This window comes from Neofelis nebulosa, chromosome 15 (genome assembly GCF_028018385.1).
Source record: "Neofelis nebulosa isolate mNeoNeb1 chromosome 15, mNeoNeb1.pri, whole genome shotgun sequence".
In the NCBI taxonomy this organism is placed as follows: Eukaryota; Metazoa; Chordata; class Mammalia; order Carnivora; family Felidae; genus Neofelis; species Neofelis nebulosa.
This window is the reverse complement of record NC_080796.1, coordinates 42,988,670-43,008,857: the sequence shown is the minus strand read 5'-3', so window position 1 is coordinate 43,008,857 and position 20,188 is coordinate 42,988,670. Positions and strand designations below refer to the sequence as shown.

Sequence of the window (20,188 nt, the reverse complement as noted above, 5' to 3'; positions counted from 1 at the left end):
TCTTTACAAAGGTGTACATTTTCTCGCTCCAAGGAGCAGTGGCCTGTAGTCCCCAGCCATGTCAGGGATTCTGTGAAATACACCACCATTTCTGTCTCAAGGCAGAAGACAAATTAGATACAGTTCTACAGAACCTGTACCTCTTCAGCTCACCCCACCAGGTTGAATGTGAAGCTCTCTGCTATTACTTAAAGTTTGCAAATAAATATTTAATTCAAGGTGCTTATGTTGGTTTCTGTAATTCAAGAGCATTTATAATGGTGATTAAGTGGCAATGGAGCTATATCGGCCCAAATGCACACAACCTTTCACCTCAAGAAGCAGCAAATTAGTATAATTTACATACTGCCAGCTGTTAATATCTTTAGCATCCACAGGACTTAATGGCAAAAATAAATAGATACCGGATCCTACTGGGGGCACAGAGCAGATTTATAGTCTCTTTCCTCATTTGCTCCCCAAGAACTATTCTTCAAAAGATTCCACAGAGTTCCCTGGGTATAACTGGTTTCATGAAAAACTTGTGTGTTTGTAAATCATTTGTAATGGTCCTTATTTTAACACTCATTTTATGATTAAGAAATATTAACATTTCTAAAATTTTCAGGTAGGGCAGTCTGCTCGAAAACAGTCTCTTAAGTGTTTAGATTTTATAGATTAGGAAAGGAAATAAGATTGTGTATTAGAGAGAAAGATGAGGCTTTGGGTTTAGGAAACTGCATGACTCCTCTTTAGTTAATGATTCATTAATTTGCTTAGGCCTTAGTTTTTGTATCTGTGAATTGGAAATTACACCACTACCAGTGGTTAGGATTCAATGAGGCATCGCGCGCTGGGTACTTTTGGTCACTCTGAGAGAAGGCACAACAGTAGCAGAAGAATCCTGGTCGCCTGAGGCCTGAGCAGGGGGGTTTCCTGTGCACTCGGCGGCTGACTCCCCGTGGGCAGTGAATGGGTCACTTTCAGTCTTCCGGCTTCCTTAGCTTTAAAAATGAATTGCCTTAGTCGCAAAAATGTTCAGTCCACCTACTGCTAGGTATAGCGTGCATCTTCTGTGGATCTGCTCAGTGAGGCAGTGCTTTAGGTGAGTAAATGTATTTCTTGATTTTATATACTTAAAGACAATGAAAAAAATAACAGCATCAATATATTGCCCCAAAGACTCCTTTTCAGTGCTGTTGGACTAGGGAATCGGCTCCATTTTCAGTGAAAATGGAATCAGACTTAATCTGATTATACTTGAACCTCCTCAGACCAAAACATCACAGGCCTGAAAATCCTCAATTAATGAATAAGAACTTTAGAAAGATTCAAATGAAGTTGGGGGGAAAAAAAGGCGCTTTAAAGCAAGACTTAGGAACAAAACTATGCCTACAGAAAACTTTTAATAAGCAGAAACACAAAATTGGGCTAAAGCAGATCTGTCTTTTTATAAACTAGTTTAAAAAAACAACCTCCACCACTGCCCCCCAAAATCTGCTCAAGGAAAACTCCCTGTCTGTACAGCATTATAAAGAAAAAAGAATTTCTAGAACAAGGAATAATTCGTATCCAATAGGGAAGAGTAAGTCTAAGAGAGCTTTCTTAGGGGAAAGCTTTCATTAATTAAGTAAAACCATCACTGAAGAAAGCTGCTTTTTTTTATGGTGCAAGGTCCCTTCTGGTGAGAAGGTGAGTGCCGACTCACATGCAATCCCAAATGATAGGAAATAGCTCAGAGGAAACCATGGTGCAGGCCGAACTCACAGGATTATGGGATGACTCTTCCTTTTCTGGCTGGATTTTAGCAGACACCTGGGCGATTTAATCTACAATCTAGCCCTACCCTTCATTCATCCAGTTTTATATCCCATTATTTCCCAGCACTGTCTCCCTGTTCTAGGCAGGCCTCTCTACTCTCTGTACTTCATGTAATCCAAGCTTTTCCCCACTAGCACATCTTTACTCATGACCTTTGTCTCTCTTGAATGCTCTCCCATTTTCTGTCCTCCAAATAATCTGTCCCATATTTCATGGGCTCTCTTCATTCCCATATGTTCCAGGAAAACTTCTCCTCTTATAACAGCTCATAGTCACCAAAATTATGTGAATTCATACTGTGCTTTTCACTCAGGAACGACATTAGGGATTAGTGGTCTCCAGTATGTCTTTTTTTTCCCTCTGAAACTAGATTGTAGTTTCCTTGAAATGATTACAGTTGGGATTATATATTACATTGACCTGATTCCCTGCTCTGGCCCTCTCTCCCTGTGCCCTACCCATTGTCAGACATGTTGTTGAAACGAATGTGTGGGCGGAGTGGTTACTTTGGGAAGATATTCTCCTTCTTACAGTTGCAGGGGATGGGTGGAAGGCGTTGACTCAGGCAGCTCTAGGCACCACCATGGGACTTGTGAAGACCGAACACTGCATTTCCTGTGGAGAGGCCCAGAACGTGGGCTCATCCCACAGGACAGTTAGTGCAGGGAAGGTGGCTTAGCAGGAGGATGAATTGGCAAGGAGGAGGTGGGAGTGGACAGCACAAATCCTTCAGGCTCGGTTGAATTTCGAAAAGGGAGAACATTTGGAGATGTCTTTGTAAGGCTTTTCTTTTTTTTTTTGTTTTTAATTTTTTTTTTTAACGTTTATTTATTTTTGAGACAGAGAGAGACAGATGCATGAACGGGGGAGGGTCAGAGAGAGAGGGAGACACAGAATGTGAAACAGGTTCCAGGCTCTGAGCAGTCAGCACAGAGCCCGACGCGGGGCTTGAACTCACAGACCTGGAGATCGTGACCTGAGCCGAAGTCGGCCGCTCAACCGACTGAGCCACCCAGGAGCCCCTGTAAGGCTTTTCTGACAAGTGGTTTTATAAAAAAAAAAAAAAAAAGGTACGTTTTGGTCTCATTGATGGTGCTCTTGGGGAAATACCATTTAATTCTGTCTACCTCCCTATACACCTGTGGCTGCCGCAGGGCTCTTTCTACTTATAAATTCTTCTAGCTCTTTCCTGGATCCTCCTTTTTCTCCTGGCACCACCTATTTTTCCTAAGCATATTTTCGTCTCTCATTGCTTAGGGCCTCTTCAACAATCTGGGTGATGTTGATTATCTTTTTGGGGCCAGTGCCATCAATTTCCTCCCATCTCTCCTATCTCCAAGCCTTGCTCACTGGTCCGTATGGAAGTGTATGTCCTGACAGTGATTTTCCAGGTTTCCTTTTCAAATATAAAAACTCAGTTGTGTAAAGAACGAATAATCAACCAAAGCAGTGGACAATTATATACGTACTGTGATATTTATAGTAGGAATAAGAACCTGGGCATTCAGAGCTCTCTTTGCTAACAGGCACACAACTTTATCTGTGACTTAATTTCTTCAGTGAAAATCAATATAATTAACAATTTGGTAACAAACAAACAAAACAAAACACAACAAAAACACATCAAGGGAAAATGTGTGTTTTGTTTTGCCAAGAAAATTGCTGCTTATTCTTTAAGACTTGGATCATGTATACTTTTTTAATGTTTATTTATTTATTTTGGGGGGGGAACGAACAGGAAAGGGGCAGAGGGAGAGAGAGAGGGAGAGAGAGAATCCCAAGCAAGCTCCACGCTGAGCCTGGCTCAGGGCTGGATCTCACTAGAGCAAGATCACATCCTGTGACGATATCAAGAGTTGGAGGCTTAACTGACTGAGCTACCCAGGAGCCCCTGAGGATCATATATCTTCTGTGTGAAACTTCTTTTCTCCCCACCTCTGGCAACACCAGAGTTTCTCTGTGCACACTACATACCGTTCATCCATCCATTTACTCCTTCAGTAAATACTGAAGCATCTGCTCTATCAGGCACTGAAATTACAAAGTTAAACGAGACATTCTGTCCACCTTTCTGTAGCTCCCAGGATGGAGGACGAGGTGACAAGTAAATAAAGACTTTTGCCGTATTGCTTACTGGTCAGAGGTACACATACCCCACCAATGTGAATTCATGTCCTTCAACTTCTGAACTGGATATTCTTGGGAAACGTGCTTGACCGCTCCCTGACTCTGTGCTCTCATCAGTAACATGGAAAATACGATTTCCTGTCTTGGGACTTTTGTGAATGATAAAGAAGACAATGTGTGTAATGACTTTAGCATAATGCCTGGCTCAGTGTGAGCCCTCCACAAATATGAAGCGTTATGATAGAGGTGTACTTAGCATGGTGTAGAAACATGAAGACACTCCCAGCACTGACTGGGTAGGGGAGAGAAGCAAGGAATGCTTCCCTGGCGAGTTTTCAGAACATACACATTTGACCAGGCAAAGAGGAATGAAATAAGGATTTAAGGCTCCAAAAGAAATGAGCAACATATCCTTTAAAATGTCTTTTTTTTGGGGCTTCTGAATGGCTCAGTCGGTGAAGCATGTGACTCTGGATTTCAGCTCAGGTCACGATCTCATGGGTATGTGAGTTTGAGCCCCGCATCAGGCTCATGTTGACAGTGCTGAGCCTGCTTACTTAGGATTCTCTCTCTCTTCCTCTCTCCTTGCGTCCCCCTCCTCTTCTTCTCTCTCTTAAACTTAAGGAAAATAAATAAAATGTCATTTTTTCAAAATTGCAACAGTGGTGGGCTCTTACTTGCTTTAGAGAAGATGAATTAACAGGACATGATTTTAATAATTCAACCATATCCATCTTTGAAGAGAAATGACGCTTCTCTTCTCAGTCGCTTAGATCTTGAGGGGCTCTGTCCATCTGATAGAATGTAATGCTTTTCTAAATGCAAAAAGGAAGTCAAATTAAATATATCCCTGCGGGCTGCTCTGAGAGCGTCCTTGGGAGTCCAGATGATTATGTTACAGGTGTGAGCCCGTGTCTTTATGGATCTAAACTTCCTCGGGGCGCCTGGGTGGCTCAGTCGGTTGAGCGGCCGACTTCAGCTCAGGTCATGATCTCGCGGTCTGTGAGTTCGAGTCCCGCGTCAGGCTCTGTGCTGGCAGCTCAGCACACTGTTTCGGATTCTGTGTCTCCCTCTCTCTGACCCTCCCCCATACATGCTCTGTCTCTCTCTGTCTCAAAAATAAATAAACGTTAAAAAAAAATTAAAAAAAAAAAAAAAACTTCCTCTGGGATTGGCTCAGGATAGGGGCGATCTGTATCAAATTCCACTTCAGCATAAATAATAGGGCTTCTGTGCATTTGATTCTTGGATGGAAATGTTCCCCTAATGGAGAGTGTGGCTCACTTATCCTTAAGACAATCTCATTACCAAAGTTCTTACTAATGACCAAGACTTGCCTTTTTCATTTTGCAAAATTGGTTGGAAAAAATGGGCCAACTTTCTGTATGTACCATGTACTATCACTTTCATTAATTTCAATAACTATGGGACAGGTTGAATATATACCCACACACACAATTCTCTAAGTGAGAAATTGCCACTTTGAACTTACCTCAAAAGCACTTTGCTCATTATATCGGTAAGTTAGTGAATATTTATTTAGTATCTATTATATACATAACATGGTGCTGGCTGTTAAAAAATTCAAAGAAACATTTTAGTTTTAAAACATAACTTTTGGGACACTTGGGTGGCTCAGTTGGTTAAGCATCTGACTTTGTCTCAGGTCATGATTTCCCAGTTCATGGGTTTGGGCCCCACATCGGGGTCTGTGCTGACAGCTCAGAGCCTGGAGCCTGCTTTGAGTTCTGTGTCTCCCTCTCTCTCTGTCCCTCCCTCGTTCACACTCTGTCTCTCTCTCTCTCTCAAAATAAACATTAAAAATTTTTTTAATTAAAAAAATGTAATTTTTCCTGTTAGATATCAACTAGTGATTTCAGTCATTTATCAGGCATTAAGATGTATTTTGCAACTTTGAATAACAAATATACTGGTACCTCGGTTTTCTTTTACAACATAATCTTGCTATCTGCATAGGATTATCAAAGAAATATTACAGGAAATGGGTATAAGGAATATATACTCAGAGCCACATGTGGAACTAAATTACACTCAGGGAGACAATGAGACGATCATGAATGTGCTTTCCAAATGATCAAATATACTTTACTGTAAATAGCCTATTTGTTTTTGGATGAGTTGTATTTAATATATTGCTTCTTTTCTGTATGTGATTAGTTTCTGATAGATTTCTACAGTTTACATGAAACACTCTGTGATTCAGAAGTTATCACTGTGAGTAAAAGATAACTTTATGCCCTTTAGAAATAAAGAATTTTTCTTGTCTTCATGAAAGTTAAGAAAATAATCTGCATATATCCATAAATATATATTATGAGTCATGAAAGTTTTAAGTAGAAATAATATATTAAAAAATTACTAATTTTAAGTGAGTTATCTTGATATTTAAATTTCTTCATATATTAAATTCCCCAGAGTGTACCTAGTTTTCTACAAGTCATTCCATTTAGTCTTACAAAAAAGATCAGCAATGGATTCAATGAGCCGAAGTCTCATTTCCTAATGACAATATAAGTCATTCAAGAAGAAAAGCCATATTATATAAGAATATACACGCCCCATTAATGAAAATGAAAAAATAGGAAAAATTAAATTTGTGCCACGTTCAACTAGACAACAGCATGGTATTCAATTGCATACCAGAAATTTTCAGTTTGGTTGATCACTACTCTTTTTTTTTTTTTTTTTAACTTTTTTTAATGTTTATGTTTGAGACAGAGCGTGAGCTGGGAGGGGCAGAGAGAGGGAGACACAGAATCCGTTGCAGGTTCTGAGCTGTCAGCACAGAGCCCGACGCAGGGCTCAAACTTACAAACCACGAGATCATGACCTGAGCCAAGGACGCTCAACTGACTGAGCCACCCAGGCGCCCCACTCTTTTCTTAATATATCGAGCCAATGCCAGAGTTCTTCTTGAGTATAGAACAATGGAGAATATTCAAGAAAATGATAACTAACAAGATGCAATTGACTTCATTGTTTGCTTTGAGTCACTTGGCCAACTAATTGGTTGTATCATGTACACGTAATTTCTGAAATTACCTATCATAAATTTCAACTACATTTTGAAGAGAATGGAAATGTATCCAGTGAAACATAATGCAGTCCCCATTGGGCAATAACTAGGATATAACTCAGTTTGCACAGAACAATATCAGTTTAGGTTGTTGTCCCAGCATGATTATTAATAGTTCTTGCTTTCACTCTCATAATACTCCAGTCAAATAATAAATAATGCAGTCACCCTTGTCATAACCAACATACATCATTAAAGGAACATGTCAAGTATCTTCATGATCTACAAAATTATAAAACTCTATGGGCGGGGCTACACACGGAAGTCAGTTCTCCTGCCTAAGCTCTTGGAGAGCAAGAACACAACTTTTGTGTACATTTTGGTTGCTCCCCATGCTCGGCTCAGAGACTTGCCTAGAGCAGACTCTTGATAAATAGTGGACAAATGGATGAATAAATATTTTAAACACCAATTTCCACAAAGTCCAGTATTATAGCAATGCAGTGATCCCATCAGGGAGATTTAAAAGATGATGAGATTAATTTGACAGGTACCTAAAAAAGCTGTTTGATTTGGTTAGCTAGTCAGTTTGGTGACAAACTTCAGTCTGGTTGTTTCTCGAAGTTGTCTGTGGCTTAACACCAACCAATCCAGTTGTACCTCTCATCCCGGAGCCCCACTCTCCATCACCTGTTTCTGTTTTATTTTGGACACATGAAGAAATGTGCGCTGAAGGTGAAAGTCTATGTTACATGAATTCTGTGAAGCTGGTGGTGATGACCTCACATTAAGAAATGAAGAGCATTAATTATACTTGGTGAAGCAGAAGTCTTAATAATGTGTGAAAAGATGAAAGGAAAACAGATGAGTGAACTGAATCAGACCTGATTTCAGTGATTGAAATACATCAAAATAACATTCCAGAACCGTTTTTTATGTTAATGCTATATTTACTCCTTCCTGAATGCTAATTAGTGGAAACTCAGCGATAAGTGACAGTGCTTTTTAAAATAATAATTTGTAGAGAATGTCGTTCTGGGTACCTCTTTCCTGAAGGCCAAATTGAGAGCACAAAGAAACTGCTAGAGAGAGGAAGCCTCCTGTGTCACTGGCCAGTGCTCTGTTCTTACAGAAGCCTGAGAATGTGGGCCAGTTGGCATCATCCTTGACATCAGCCTTTATGAGCAAGCACGGCTCTCACCCTCTCAGAAACCATCTGTGACTCTGTCATTCACAAATGACTCCAAATCCCTGCTGAGTTTATTTTTACTTTCTGCTTTCCTCTCTTAGTTTAATGAGTTCTATAAATTTTGTAGTGTGAAGGGGAATTTCCTATTACTTGGTAGACTTACAAGGTCTCAATGAATGCTTCCCATCCCGGAATTCTGGGACTTTTTGAACAGGTTCCTTCAGTCAGGCCCTCCATCAGTTTGCACGTACGTTCAGACCCTTCACTTAGCCGAGATAAAGAGTAACTTTAACGATTAGACATGTCTGCTCGCTCCTCAAATCTTCTCTCTCCGGGTATTCTAGTTATTCTCACTATCGTCTCTATTTGTGACAGTTCCTTCGAGAGATGTGGCAACAAGCTATAGGCACCACAAATTTAGGGTTGTATTGGAAAGGAGTTGTTACTTGGTTTTCCAAACCATTCTTGACGACGGCTAACATATTTTTTTGACCAGTTTGGACCACAGTAACAGGGAAATTCCTGCTAATTGCCACAACATCCCTTTCTTGGCTCCTCACTCAGAGACCTCAAACCTTTCTTTAGCATTAGACTTGGAAACAAATGGTGTGGATACACCCTAGTTCTGATGCTTCTCAGATACTTGGTCCAGACAAATTCAGGTGACCACTTTAAATCTCTATTCATTTATCTTTAAAATAAAGATAATAATGCCTCTTAGAGTTATCATGAGGGGGAAAAACTGGACTTACAAATATGAGAGCCTCTAAAATCGAAAGCTGTGCAAGTGTGTCTCATTATTAACAATTTCAACAGTATCATCTATTCCTTTTCTACCTTTCATAACAATTATTGGGGTGGTAGAAATGTGGTAACTTAACCTCCCAACAAAGAAAGCCCAGGACCAGATAGCCTCCCTGGTAAATTCTACCAAACATTTTTTTTAATATGAAATTGTCAAATTGGTTTCCATACAACACCCAGTGCTCATCCCAACAGGCGCCCTCCTCAATGCCTATCACCCACTTTCCTCTCCCTCTCACCCCCCATCAACCCTCAGTTTATTCTCAGTTTTTAAGAGTCTCTTATGGTTTGGCTCCCTCCCTCTCTAACTTTTTTTTCCTTCCCCTCCCCCATGGTCTTCTGTTAGGTTTCTCAGGATCCACATAAGAGTGAAAACATATGTATTCTAACAAACGTTTAAAGAAAAATTAACTGCAATCCTTCTCAAACACTTCAAAAAAAATTGAAGTGGAGACAAATATCCAAACTCGTTTTATAAGGTCAACATTACCCTGACACAAAAGCCAAAGACATCCCAAGAAAAGAGAACCATAGGCCAATATCCTTGATGAACATAGATGCAAAAATCTTAGAAAAATACTAGAAAAGAAAATTAATAGCATATTGAGAGGATTATATACCACGATAGAGTGGGACTTACCCTTGGGATGCAAGGACAGTTCAACATATAAAAATTAATCAATGTAGGATGTATGGACGCCTGGGTGGCTCAGTCATTTTAAGTGTCCAACTCTTGATTTCGGCTTAGATCATGATTTCATGATTGGTGAGATCAAGCATGAACTGGGCTCTCTAAATGGATAACCGGTGTAATACATCACATTAGCAGACTGAAAGATAAAGGCACTCAATTGATTGTTTCTTTTGCTGTGCAGAAAATATGAAGTTTGAGGTAGTTCTAGATATCTATTCTTGCTTTTGTTATCTGTACTTTTGGTGCCATACCCATGAAATCATTGCCAAGACCAATATCATAAAACTCTTTTCTTATGTTTACTTCTAGGGGTTTACAACATACAAAAAGCAGCTGTGCTTCTATACACCAATAACAAACTATCCGAAATTAACAAATAATCCTATTTACAATAATATCAAAAGTAATAAAACACTTAGGGATAAATTTAACCAAGGAGGTAAAAGACCTGTACACTAAACACTATGAATATGAATGAAAAAAAGTGAAGAAGATACAAATAATGGGAAGATATTCTGTGCTCATGAATTGGGAGAATTTATTTTGTTCAAATGTCAAGCCTAAAGCAATCTACAGATTCAATGCAATCCCTATCAAAATTTCAATGGCATTTTTCGTAGAAATAGAACAAACAATCCTAAAGTTTATATGGAACCACAAAAGACCCTGAACAGCCAAAGCAATCTTGAGAAGAGAGAACAAAGCTGGAGGAGGCATACTTCCTGATGTCAAACACGATGGGCTTGGCATAAAAACAGACACATAGACACATGAAAAAGAATCCAGGGCCCAGAAATAAATCCACCCTTCTATGGCCAATTAATTTCTGACAAAGAAGCCAAAAATAAGGATTATTTTTTCAATAAATGGTGTCGGGAAAACTGGATAGCCACACACCAAAGTATAAAACTGGATTCCTTTCACACACCATATAGAAAAATCAACTCGAAATGGATCAAGACTTGAGTGTAAGACCTGACACTGTGAAATTCCTTGACAAAAACTTATGGTGTAAGTTCCTTGATATTGGTTTTGGCAATGATTTTTTTGGATTTGATACCAAAAGTAAAGGCAATAAAAGCAAAAGTATTCAAGTGGGACTACATGAAGCTAAAAAGCTTCCACACAGCAAAAGAAACCACCCATGAAATGAAAGTCAACCTATGGAATGGAAGAGAATAGTTGCAAATCATATCTGATTGGGGGTTAATATCCAAAATGTATAAAGAACTCATACAACTCAATGGCAAAATACCCCTGATCTGAGTTAAAAATGGGCAGAGAAACAGAATGGACATTTTCCCAAAGAAGACACATCAATGGCTAACAGGCACATGAAAAGGTGTTCAACATCACTAATCATCATGGAAATATAAATCAAAACTATAGTGACAATGTCACCCGTCACAATGGCTGTCATCAAAAAGACAAGACATAACAAGTGTTGGGGAGGAGGTAGAGAAAGGGTGACCCTGATGCATGCTGGTGGGAATGTACATTGGTGCAGACACTATGGAAACTAGTATGGAGATTCTTTAAAAAATTAAAAATAGAACTACCGTATGATTCAGCTATTCCATTTCTGGGTATATATATCCAAAGGAAATGAAACCCTTATCTCAAAGACATAGCTGCACTCCCATGTTTATTGCAGAATTATTTGCAATAGCCAAGGTATGAAAACAACCTATATGTTTACTAACAGATGAATGAATAAAGAAGATCTGGTATGTAAGTGTAATAGAACACTGTTCCACACAAGAAATAATTAAATCCTGCCATTTGGATCTTGAGGGTATTGGGCTAAGTGAAATAAGTCAGACAAAAAATAAAAAGTACTGTATGATCCCACTAGTATGTACAATCTAAAAACACCGAACAGAACATAGAAGCAGAGAGTAGAATGGTGGCTAGGTGCTGAGGGTGAGGAATGGGGAGATGCTGGTCAAAGGGTATAAACTTTCAGTTATACGATGAGTGACTTCTGGGAATCTAATATTCAGCATGGCATCTAATAGTGCATAATACTACTGTACTGCATACTTAAAAGTTGCTAAGAGGGGCATCTGGGTGGCTCCGTCAGTTAAGTGTCCGACTCTTGATTTTGGCTCAGGTCATAGTCTCATGGTTTGCGGGATCCAGCCCCTCATGGGGCTCTGTGCTGACAGCGCAGAGCCTGTTTGGGACTCTCTCTCTCTCTTTCTCTCTCTCTCTCTCTCTCTCTCTCTCTCTCTCTCTCTCTCCCCTTTCTCTCTGTCCCTTCCCTGCTCACACATAAGCTCTCTCTCTCAAAATACATAAATAAACTTTAAAAAGTTGCTAATAGATGGTAAATGTTAAATGTTCTCACCACACACACACACACAAACACACAAAAGAAAGAAATGGTAATTATGTGATGAGAGGGAGGTGTTAGCAAAGGCTATGGTGGTAGTCATTTTGCAACATGTAAGTGTGTCAAATTGGCAACTTGCACATTCTAAACTTACACATGTTCTATGTCATTTATATCTCAGTAAAACTGGAAAAAATACTAAGAAAAAAATGCAAGTGCATTATAGATATGGAGAATGGAATACAAAAGGTCAACAGATCTATAATATGACTCCCAAATTTATACACCCAACTCAGCTATATCTCTTGAACTCCAGACTGGAGTATTCACACTGATTAATAACTGTACTTGGATATCCCACTGAACCTTATACATATTCATTTATTAAATTAACAAATATTTTTACTTTTTTATTTTTTTAAAAAGTGTATTTATTTTTGAGACAGAAAGAGAGACAGAGTGTAAGTGGGGGAGGGGCAGAGAGGGAAGGACACAGAATCCGAAGCAGGCTCCAGGCTCTGCGCTGTCAGCACAGAGCCCGATGCGGGGCTCGAATCCACGAACCATGAGATCATAACCTGGGCCAAAGACAGACACTTAACTGACTGAGCCACCCAAGGGTCCCTTAAGTCAACAAATATTTTTAAATAATATTCACAAAATTTAACTGGAGTATCCCCTCAGAACTACACCTTCTCCGAACAATCATGAGGTAGGTCTTATAGATTCAAATTTTGTTAATTTACCCCTCTTCTACATTGCCTTTGTGTTTACTGTAACAGCCTCCTAAATGTGTCTTTTTGGGCCCAGTCTTGCATTTCTTTTAACTCATCTACACAGAAGCCCGGCTGATGTTTCTAAAGTGCAAGTATGATCATGCTACTTTTCTGATCGAACCCCATTAAGGACTCCCCATTAATTTTAGAGAAATGCCACAGTGAGTGATTTGACTTCCAAGGACTCAGTTCTTCTACAGCCTCGGTTTTACTGTGTTCCCACTGCACTTCAGGCTCCAGCCACCCTACGCCCTCTGCAGCCCCCTCTGCCAGAAACAAGTCTCTACTGTTCCATCCCTCCTGCCACACCTTGACACTTGTTTACCTTTGAATCCCAGCTTAGGTTTTAGGCTTTCTTTGACCTTCCACATCCACCTTTAAGACTGGGCAAAAAAGCCGCTCCTAAGTGCTCCTTTACAGCTGGTGCTTAGTTTCAGCCCAACGCTGATGCAGGAACTCTCCTTCACTGTTTGTCCACAAACTCAACCAGACCTTCAATTTGTTGTGAGCAAGCACTGTGTCTAATTTACACGTGTATTCTCAGTACCTAATCCAGAGCATCACACATGGGAGGTATTTGTTAAGTTATTGTTGCATCGATTAAAAAAATAGAGAAGTGAAATAGTCCATATTAGTAGTAATTTTTGTAGTTGAACAACACAGATTTGTTTTCTTCACTGGTTTCCCATCTACATCACTAAACTCAAGTTTTATGTCTCACCATTTCCAAAAAAGACTCCATTTTCGTTCTGCAAAATTAAGCTGAATAACTTCGATTTTAAAACTCAGAAATGGCAAAAGGATCTTTAAACACAATTTGGTGAAGATTTTGGAAGGTGGGAGATTTTTATTGTCCTCAGTGTTACCTGAATTTAATTATTTCTTCATGTTGCCAAAATGCTAATTTCTGCAAACGTTCCTATTTTCCCTACTCCCCTACACCCTAAAAAGGAGGGTAATGAAAACCATTCTTCAGGCACACACACACAAAGAAGGAAGAGGCACGGCCAAAAACAGAGACAGAGCCTTGTTTAGTTCCGATATCAAATCTTAAAAATAAGCAAAAAGAAATTATCTGGTATTCAACTAAATACAGGTTCTGTTTCAGAAACTTGTTGTAGAGGAGTTTGTGTGAATTTCTATCATTTAGGTGAGATAGCCCCTCCTGGGACCCAGGTTGAACCAAGTCTACTATGGGGGCAAAGTAAACCAATAGTAAAAATAAGTAGGGATATGATCAATTCTAGAATGTCAACTAGAGGAATACTAACCAGACAGGGAAAGTACATGGGACCTTGATTTTGATGGCTGAAGGTATTTACTTGCAGGGACACGTGTTGGGGAGGAAACCTCAATTCTGTGTTCATTATGTGATGTGTGTGTGTGTGCGCACGCGCGCGTGTGCGCACGCACAAACACACATATGTGCATGCCTGGCTTGTGGACATCTTTGCATGCAAGACACAGTCAAGGAAAATGAAGACAGTTGTCAGAGGCTGAGAAGTAGAGATACAGGAACGAGTTTTATTTTTCTGTGTAAATATGTAAAAGCCATAATCACACACAATGCAATTAAAAACACAAAAGAATAACAAGAAAAAGGAAAGTATTTTTGTTTTAAGTCAGAAATCTCATGACAAGACATTTGGAAAATAGAAAAGCAATTGACAGTTACAGTGACAACAGAGATCAGAATTTTACAGAGAAAGAGTTTGTGAATGACTCAAATATACTTGGAAGGTAACAAATCACATTGTAATGGCCTGTAAGTACATCCTTACAGGAATGTCCAAAAGGAGTCAATGTGAAAACTGTATGTATGAGTTTTGGCCATAATCTACTTTATGTTTACTTCAAATATTTGGGAATGCAAATATTGATGAAGGTTTTCCCCAAGTCTCTTGTCACAAAGTCTAACTTTGGAACAGATCCATCTGAGACAGCAGTCTGCATGCTGCCTGAATGTGAGGGAAAGGCATAGGGATTAAGGAAAGACTTCAAAATCAATTGCTTCTAGTTTGAAATGACTGCCAGTATTCTACAGGATAGGAATTTTCTGCATAAAACGTTCTATTGCTATTGAAAAATAAAATTGAACACATCTCATTTGCTTTTAGAGTATACCATTTTGTCTTTTTGTTTTGATTTGTTTTGAGTAGTATATTTAGGTTTTCCTTGGTCATTTCCACAGAAAAACAAGTTTTTTAAAAAAAAAACAACAATTGGGAATAAATGAGTATTGGCTATCACCTGATGGCTAAATCACCCCCATGTTTTCAAACCAGGGCAGCTCCTAAAGACATAGACACATTTACACAATTATATTTGTCTGGTCACTGTTACTGTAGTCGCTTTCTAAATTAATTCATAGGGTCAAACCACTTTCCCTTTAAATGAACACAATGTCTCCTTTGGAAGGGGACATCCATACAAAGATATTTAGCAGAAATGCTAACATGCCAGTGGAAGCAATTAAACATATCAAATAAAGCATTTTCTAAATTACTATTTTATTTACTCTATGAAAGCTAATAAATAAATAATTTTTGCATATCTCATTAGTTAATATACTAACTTAGTAGACTTAGTAGATCCATCATTTCAGGTATATATTTACAAAACATAATGCCAAATATATTCTAATTATGGAAGGTACTTTCCACACCTTCCATATGCTTTTATTATTTTTTCAGAAAGATACTCAAAGATGACACATTTACTTGTAAATTTTAGAAAAACATGCCTCCAAGAAATCAAGTTTTATAATATATATTTTTGGTGTATGGATATACAATAGTACTTTTTAAAATTAAATATGCCTTGAAAAACAATTCGAGTCAGTCCATTTGATAGAAATGTCAGCAAGCTCATAGATTTATAAACAATTAGCAGAAAGTTACTCTATTTGAATAGAAAGTATTGTAGGAAAAAGAAATGGAAATAGTGCTTATGCGTCATTCTATTGGAGGAGAGGTTTTGGGGAATCAGAAATCACACTGGTGAGCTATCACTTGAGTTTTGATACCAATTATACCAGAAAATTTTATTTCTATATTTTAGGGATTTCGTGTGATTTCCTTCTTTCTCTTTATATATATGTACATATATATATACATATATATATACATATACATATGTATATATATATGTATATATATATGTATATGTATATATACATATACAAATATATATATACATATATATTTTTTTTAACTTACCAGAGGGTTGGCAACATTTCATTAAAAAAATTTTTTTTTCATGTTTATTTATTTTTCAGAGGGAGAGAGGCAGGGAGTGAGTGGGGGAGGGGGCAGAGAGAGAGAGAGAGGGAGACACAGCATCCGAAGCAGTATTTGAATAACAACATATTAAAACATAGACGGGTATGAAAAATAGTTTAATCGGTAATTTTAAAACTGTCAGGTCATGAATAATAGATGGGAATGAAAGAATATAAATGACTTAGGATCAGGGTGAATGAGGCAACTAACATTACAGAAGTCCACACAGCAGTGGAATGGGGAGAAAATGTGATCTTAGCATAGTGGTCATTCACATATGGAAGCACTCAGAATGATAACGTATCTTACTGAGTACACTCAATGATGAGATGTTTCTGGTTATGTTAAGAACAATATTTTTGGGGCGCCTGGGTGGCCCAGTCAGTTAAGAGCCCAACTCTTGGTTTTGGCTCAGGTCATGATCTCACAATTTATGGGTTCAAGCCCTGAGTTAGGCTCTACACTGACAGCGCAGAGCCTGCTTGGGATTCTCTCTCTCCCTTTCTCTCTGCCCCTCCCTTCCCAACACACACTCTCTCTCTCAAAATGAATAAAATAAACTTTAAAAAAAGAAAAATTTTTACATGTATAGCTGAAATAGGTAAATACTTGCTATTCTCATATTATGCTTGTGATCGCTTAATTAGCCCTTGAATTTATTTTGATTTTCAAGGTAGTTAGTTTTTTATTTTCTTTTTCAGAATCTAAAACAAGTCAAGGCATTTCTTGAAATTCAACGGCTTTTAAGTTTGGGAATGTCCAAATGAATGTTAATAATCTTCCGGTTCACCCCACTCAATAACTGCCTCATCATTCATGCGCAGAATGAGGTAAGAAAGAAGCTGAAAGAGATTCTGCCAGAGTAAGAGAGAGACATAAAAGGAGAGTCCGCTCACATCTACCTCACAGCGTTCACCAGCAAAGGCGACATCACAGAGGCACTGGAACTTGTTGACCAGGTCCTGGCACAGACCTCCATTGAAGCAGGGATCAGAGGCACACTCATCGATGTCCTTTTCACACCTTGAAAATAAACAGAACCAGCAGAAGCCTTGGTCTTTGTTGAGCAAACTGGCTGTGAAATGGGGAAAGGAAAAAACTCACCTCACCTACTTGGAACAGTGCAGTCTCATTTACCAGTTGCCACGCAACTTACATATTCCTAATAATGGGGGAGATATTCCTTAAAATTCCCGTAACAAATTTTGTTTTTAAGGGAAACGATTTGTAGACACACACACACACACACACACACACAATTAGAATGAGAAAACAGGTGCAAATAGTTAGAAACCAAGAAAAAACTGAATAAACCAGTTTGTTCTTGAAGAGCATTAGGGTCTTTGCCACTTGTGGGTCAGTTTATTGGGGGCACATAGGAACCATGGGTGAGGCTGAATTTGCCAACCTGGAGGATACAGAGCAGGCCCAGGCTCCGGCTGCGAGGATGCTAATGAATCCAGGCCTTCAGGCTGTGGGGGGAAAGAAAGTCCTTCAAAACTAGGGGGGGAATTGGTTTATTCTGGGAGATTTTGGATTATTTTCCTTTGGAATCCCATTGTTTTTTTTAACAAAAAGCAAAAGTAGATATTTAGAAAATTTCAGTTGCTAATAAATATGTTTCATAGCTAAGTGTCATTTTTAAATAGTCAGAACGACTTTCAAAAGCCAAGTTTTCCCAAACAAGTGATATAGCAACTCTAAAAAGTGTATTGAAATTTTCCTCTTCCCTGGGATGCTGTCATCTTTCACCTACTCTTGTTATTTATGGAACAACTTGTTCTTCCGTATATTCACCGATTAATTCGCCAGCCACTCATGCAGTCATTCAGTAGATATGTATTTAGCATTTGCCATTCGCCAAACACGCTGTTAGGTCTCAGGATAGAGCAGTAACTAAGGCATCTCTTTTACTTTGGGAAATTCATATCAAATGTTAGCTTCAAGAATCCCTAAAGAGAAGCTTACAATGTCGAAGCGTAATGTCAACAATTTTTCATTCCCTACCTCCCAAAAGGTATCACTTGCATGCATGAATCATCAGCTAATCACTAGGCTTAAAATGAAGAGAAATGAAGGGGTGAGTGGGGAGGCCCAACCCAAGGTATAAAGGAAAAAAGAAAAAGATTTCTTCCCAGAAAAACAGCTCCTTATCCCCTTGGATACCAAGCATAGCTGAGACATTCTGTTTTCCCTTTTTGGCTCCGGCTTCTGGCCTGGAAGGAGACTTCTCCGATTAGATCTGAACAAAAGCTGACAACTTGCGAGAGCCTGCCAAGCACTCCGTCCTGGGTGGACCAGAGTGTCCACACCATTCATCATTTACAACCTGCCAGGATGACACTATAAAGTTGGGGGGTTAGCCAGGCAGAAGAGGAGGCAATTTGCAGGAAGACAGCTTTTCAATATCTTTTGGCGTTATGGAAGTCACATTCCCCTAGGCCCTCAGAGATTATCTAGTATTTTCCAGGCCTCTTCCAGCTACTCTTTCTCCATTTCTTATCTATTTCTCTTTGGAACTAAATGGTGTATCACACATGCATATTCCTTATAAACATTATTGGAGCTTTCATTAGAGGTTAATTAATACATGGAAAATCAAAATAAATAAATCCATTAACATGCAACGAATTAACTAACGATGCCTAAGGACTTTGAAAAGTACAGAAGCTATTGAGCACGTGTTCACTCTTTTAGAAATCCATTTGCCACAGAGAAGTTTATCCAGATGAAAGAGTCTTGGGAGAGGAAAGAAAACTTGGAGCTTCCTTTTCTTACCACATTTTAAACAAATACTTTGCATTTATTTATTTATTTCCTTACTTACTTACTTACAGAGACAGTGTGCACGTGTGTGTGTGAGCAGGAGAGGGGTAGAGGGAGAGGGAGAGAGAGAGTCTTGGATAGCTCAACACAAGAGTTTGATCTCATGACCATGAGACATGATGAGAGCCGAAATCAAGAATTGGATGCTGAACCGACTGAGCCACCCAGGCACCCCAATAATTTGCATTTAAATGCAATATATTTTTTTTTAATTTTCTAATGTTTATTTTCAAGAGAGAGAGACAGAGCATGAGCAGGGGAGGGGGAGGGGAAGAGAGAGAAGGAGACACAGAATCTGAAGCAGGCTCCAGGCTCTGAGCTGTCAGCACAGAGCCTGATGTGGGGTTCAAACCCACAAATTGTGAGACCATGACCTGAGCCGAAGTCAGATGCTTAACCGACTGAGTCACCCAAGTGCCCCATTATTATTTTTTAATGTTTATTTATTTATTTTGAGAGAAAGAGAGCATGAGTAGGGGAGGGGCAGAGACAGAGGAGAGAGACAATCCCAAGCAGGCTCTGTGCTGGCAGTGCAGAGTTCAATGTGGGGCTCGATCCCACGGCCCCGGGATCATGACCTGAGTCAAAATCAACACTTGGATACTTAGCTGACTGAGCCACTCAGGTGTTCTCTCCCCACCCCATTTTTAAAGATTATTTTTTTAAACAAATGTGGGAGGAAAAGGAAATGTTTGTTGTAAATAGGCATAATGTATGAATAGCAGAGGAAAATCATCCAAGGCTTTGGATGAGTCTATGCATTGTGCCATTGAACATTAATGTGACATTAAGTTGTGACACTGAGGCAGGGAATAACCAGCACTTAAATATAGTGAAAGAATTCTTCAAAATTTAGGATAAGGAAATATTTGCACTATTTCAGAGGTGTATGGAATTGGAGGCCAATTGAATGGTCTCTGTGTTAGCAATATGTGGCATGGTAAAAATTGGTACCATAAAAAGTAGAATATGATCCAAGGTTATGTCTGTCGATGCACATATATGCTTGGACTGCCCGTGCCATCTAGAGCCAACCACTGGAAGCAGACTGTAAAGGCAGGAACTCGATTTGTCATTGAACGTTGAAAGGGCAAAATGTAAGTATATCCTAGACTGCCTGCTGTTTTGTAAAAAGGCAAAAGAGCTGAATCTGTGTAGTGCCCAAAGAGCCAGCTGGAAAAGAGAAAATTCAAAACTGTAATTGTCACGGAGCACAAATATATCTATTATTTTATTAACTACTCTTTTGAGAAAAATTAATCAGTCAAAATCTCATTGTCAAGTGCTTTGTATTCTAATTTATGCAATCTGTTCAATGC

The 20,188-nt window shown here is 39.0% G+C and overlaps 1 protein-coding gene across 4 annotated transcripts in view; it reads right to left on the bottom strand.

The window, feature by feature from the left end:
• CRB1 (crumbs cell polarity complex component 1) overlaps positions 1 to 20,188 on the bottom strand; it is a 208,654-nt gene that overhangs the window by 17,735 nt on the left and 170,731 nt on the right. For 2 of the 4 annotated variants that reach the window (XM_058700132.1, XM_058700135.1), the window contains one exon: positions 16,940 to 17,066. The exons of 1 other annotated variant lie outside the window; for it this stretch is intronic. In XM_058700132.1, the coding sequence (XP_058556115.1) occupies positions 16,940 to 17,066 (127 nt within the window). The remainder of the gene's footprint in view (positions 1 to 16,939; positions 17,067 to 20,188) is intronic. One more of the 4 variants, XM_058700133.1, reaches the window with a different exon arrangement.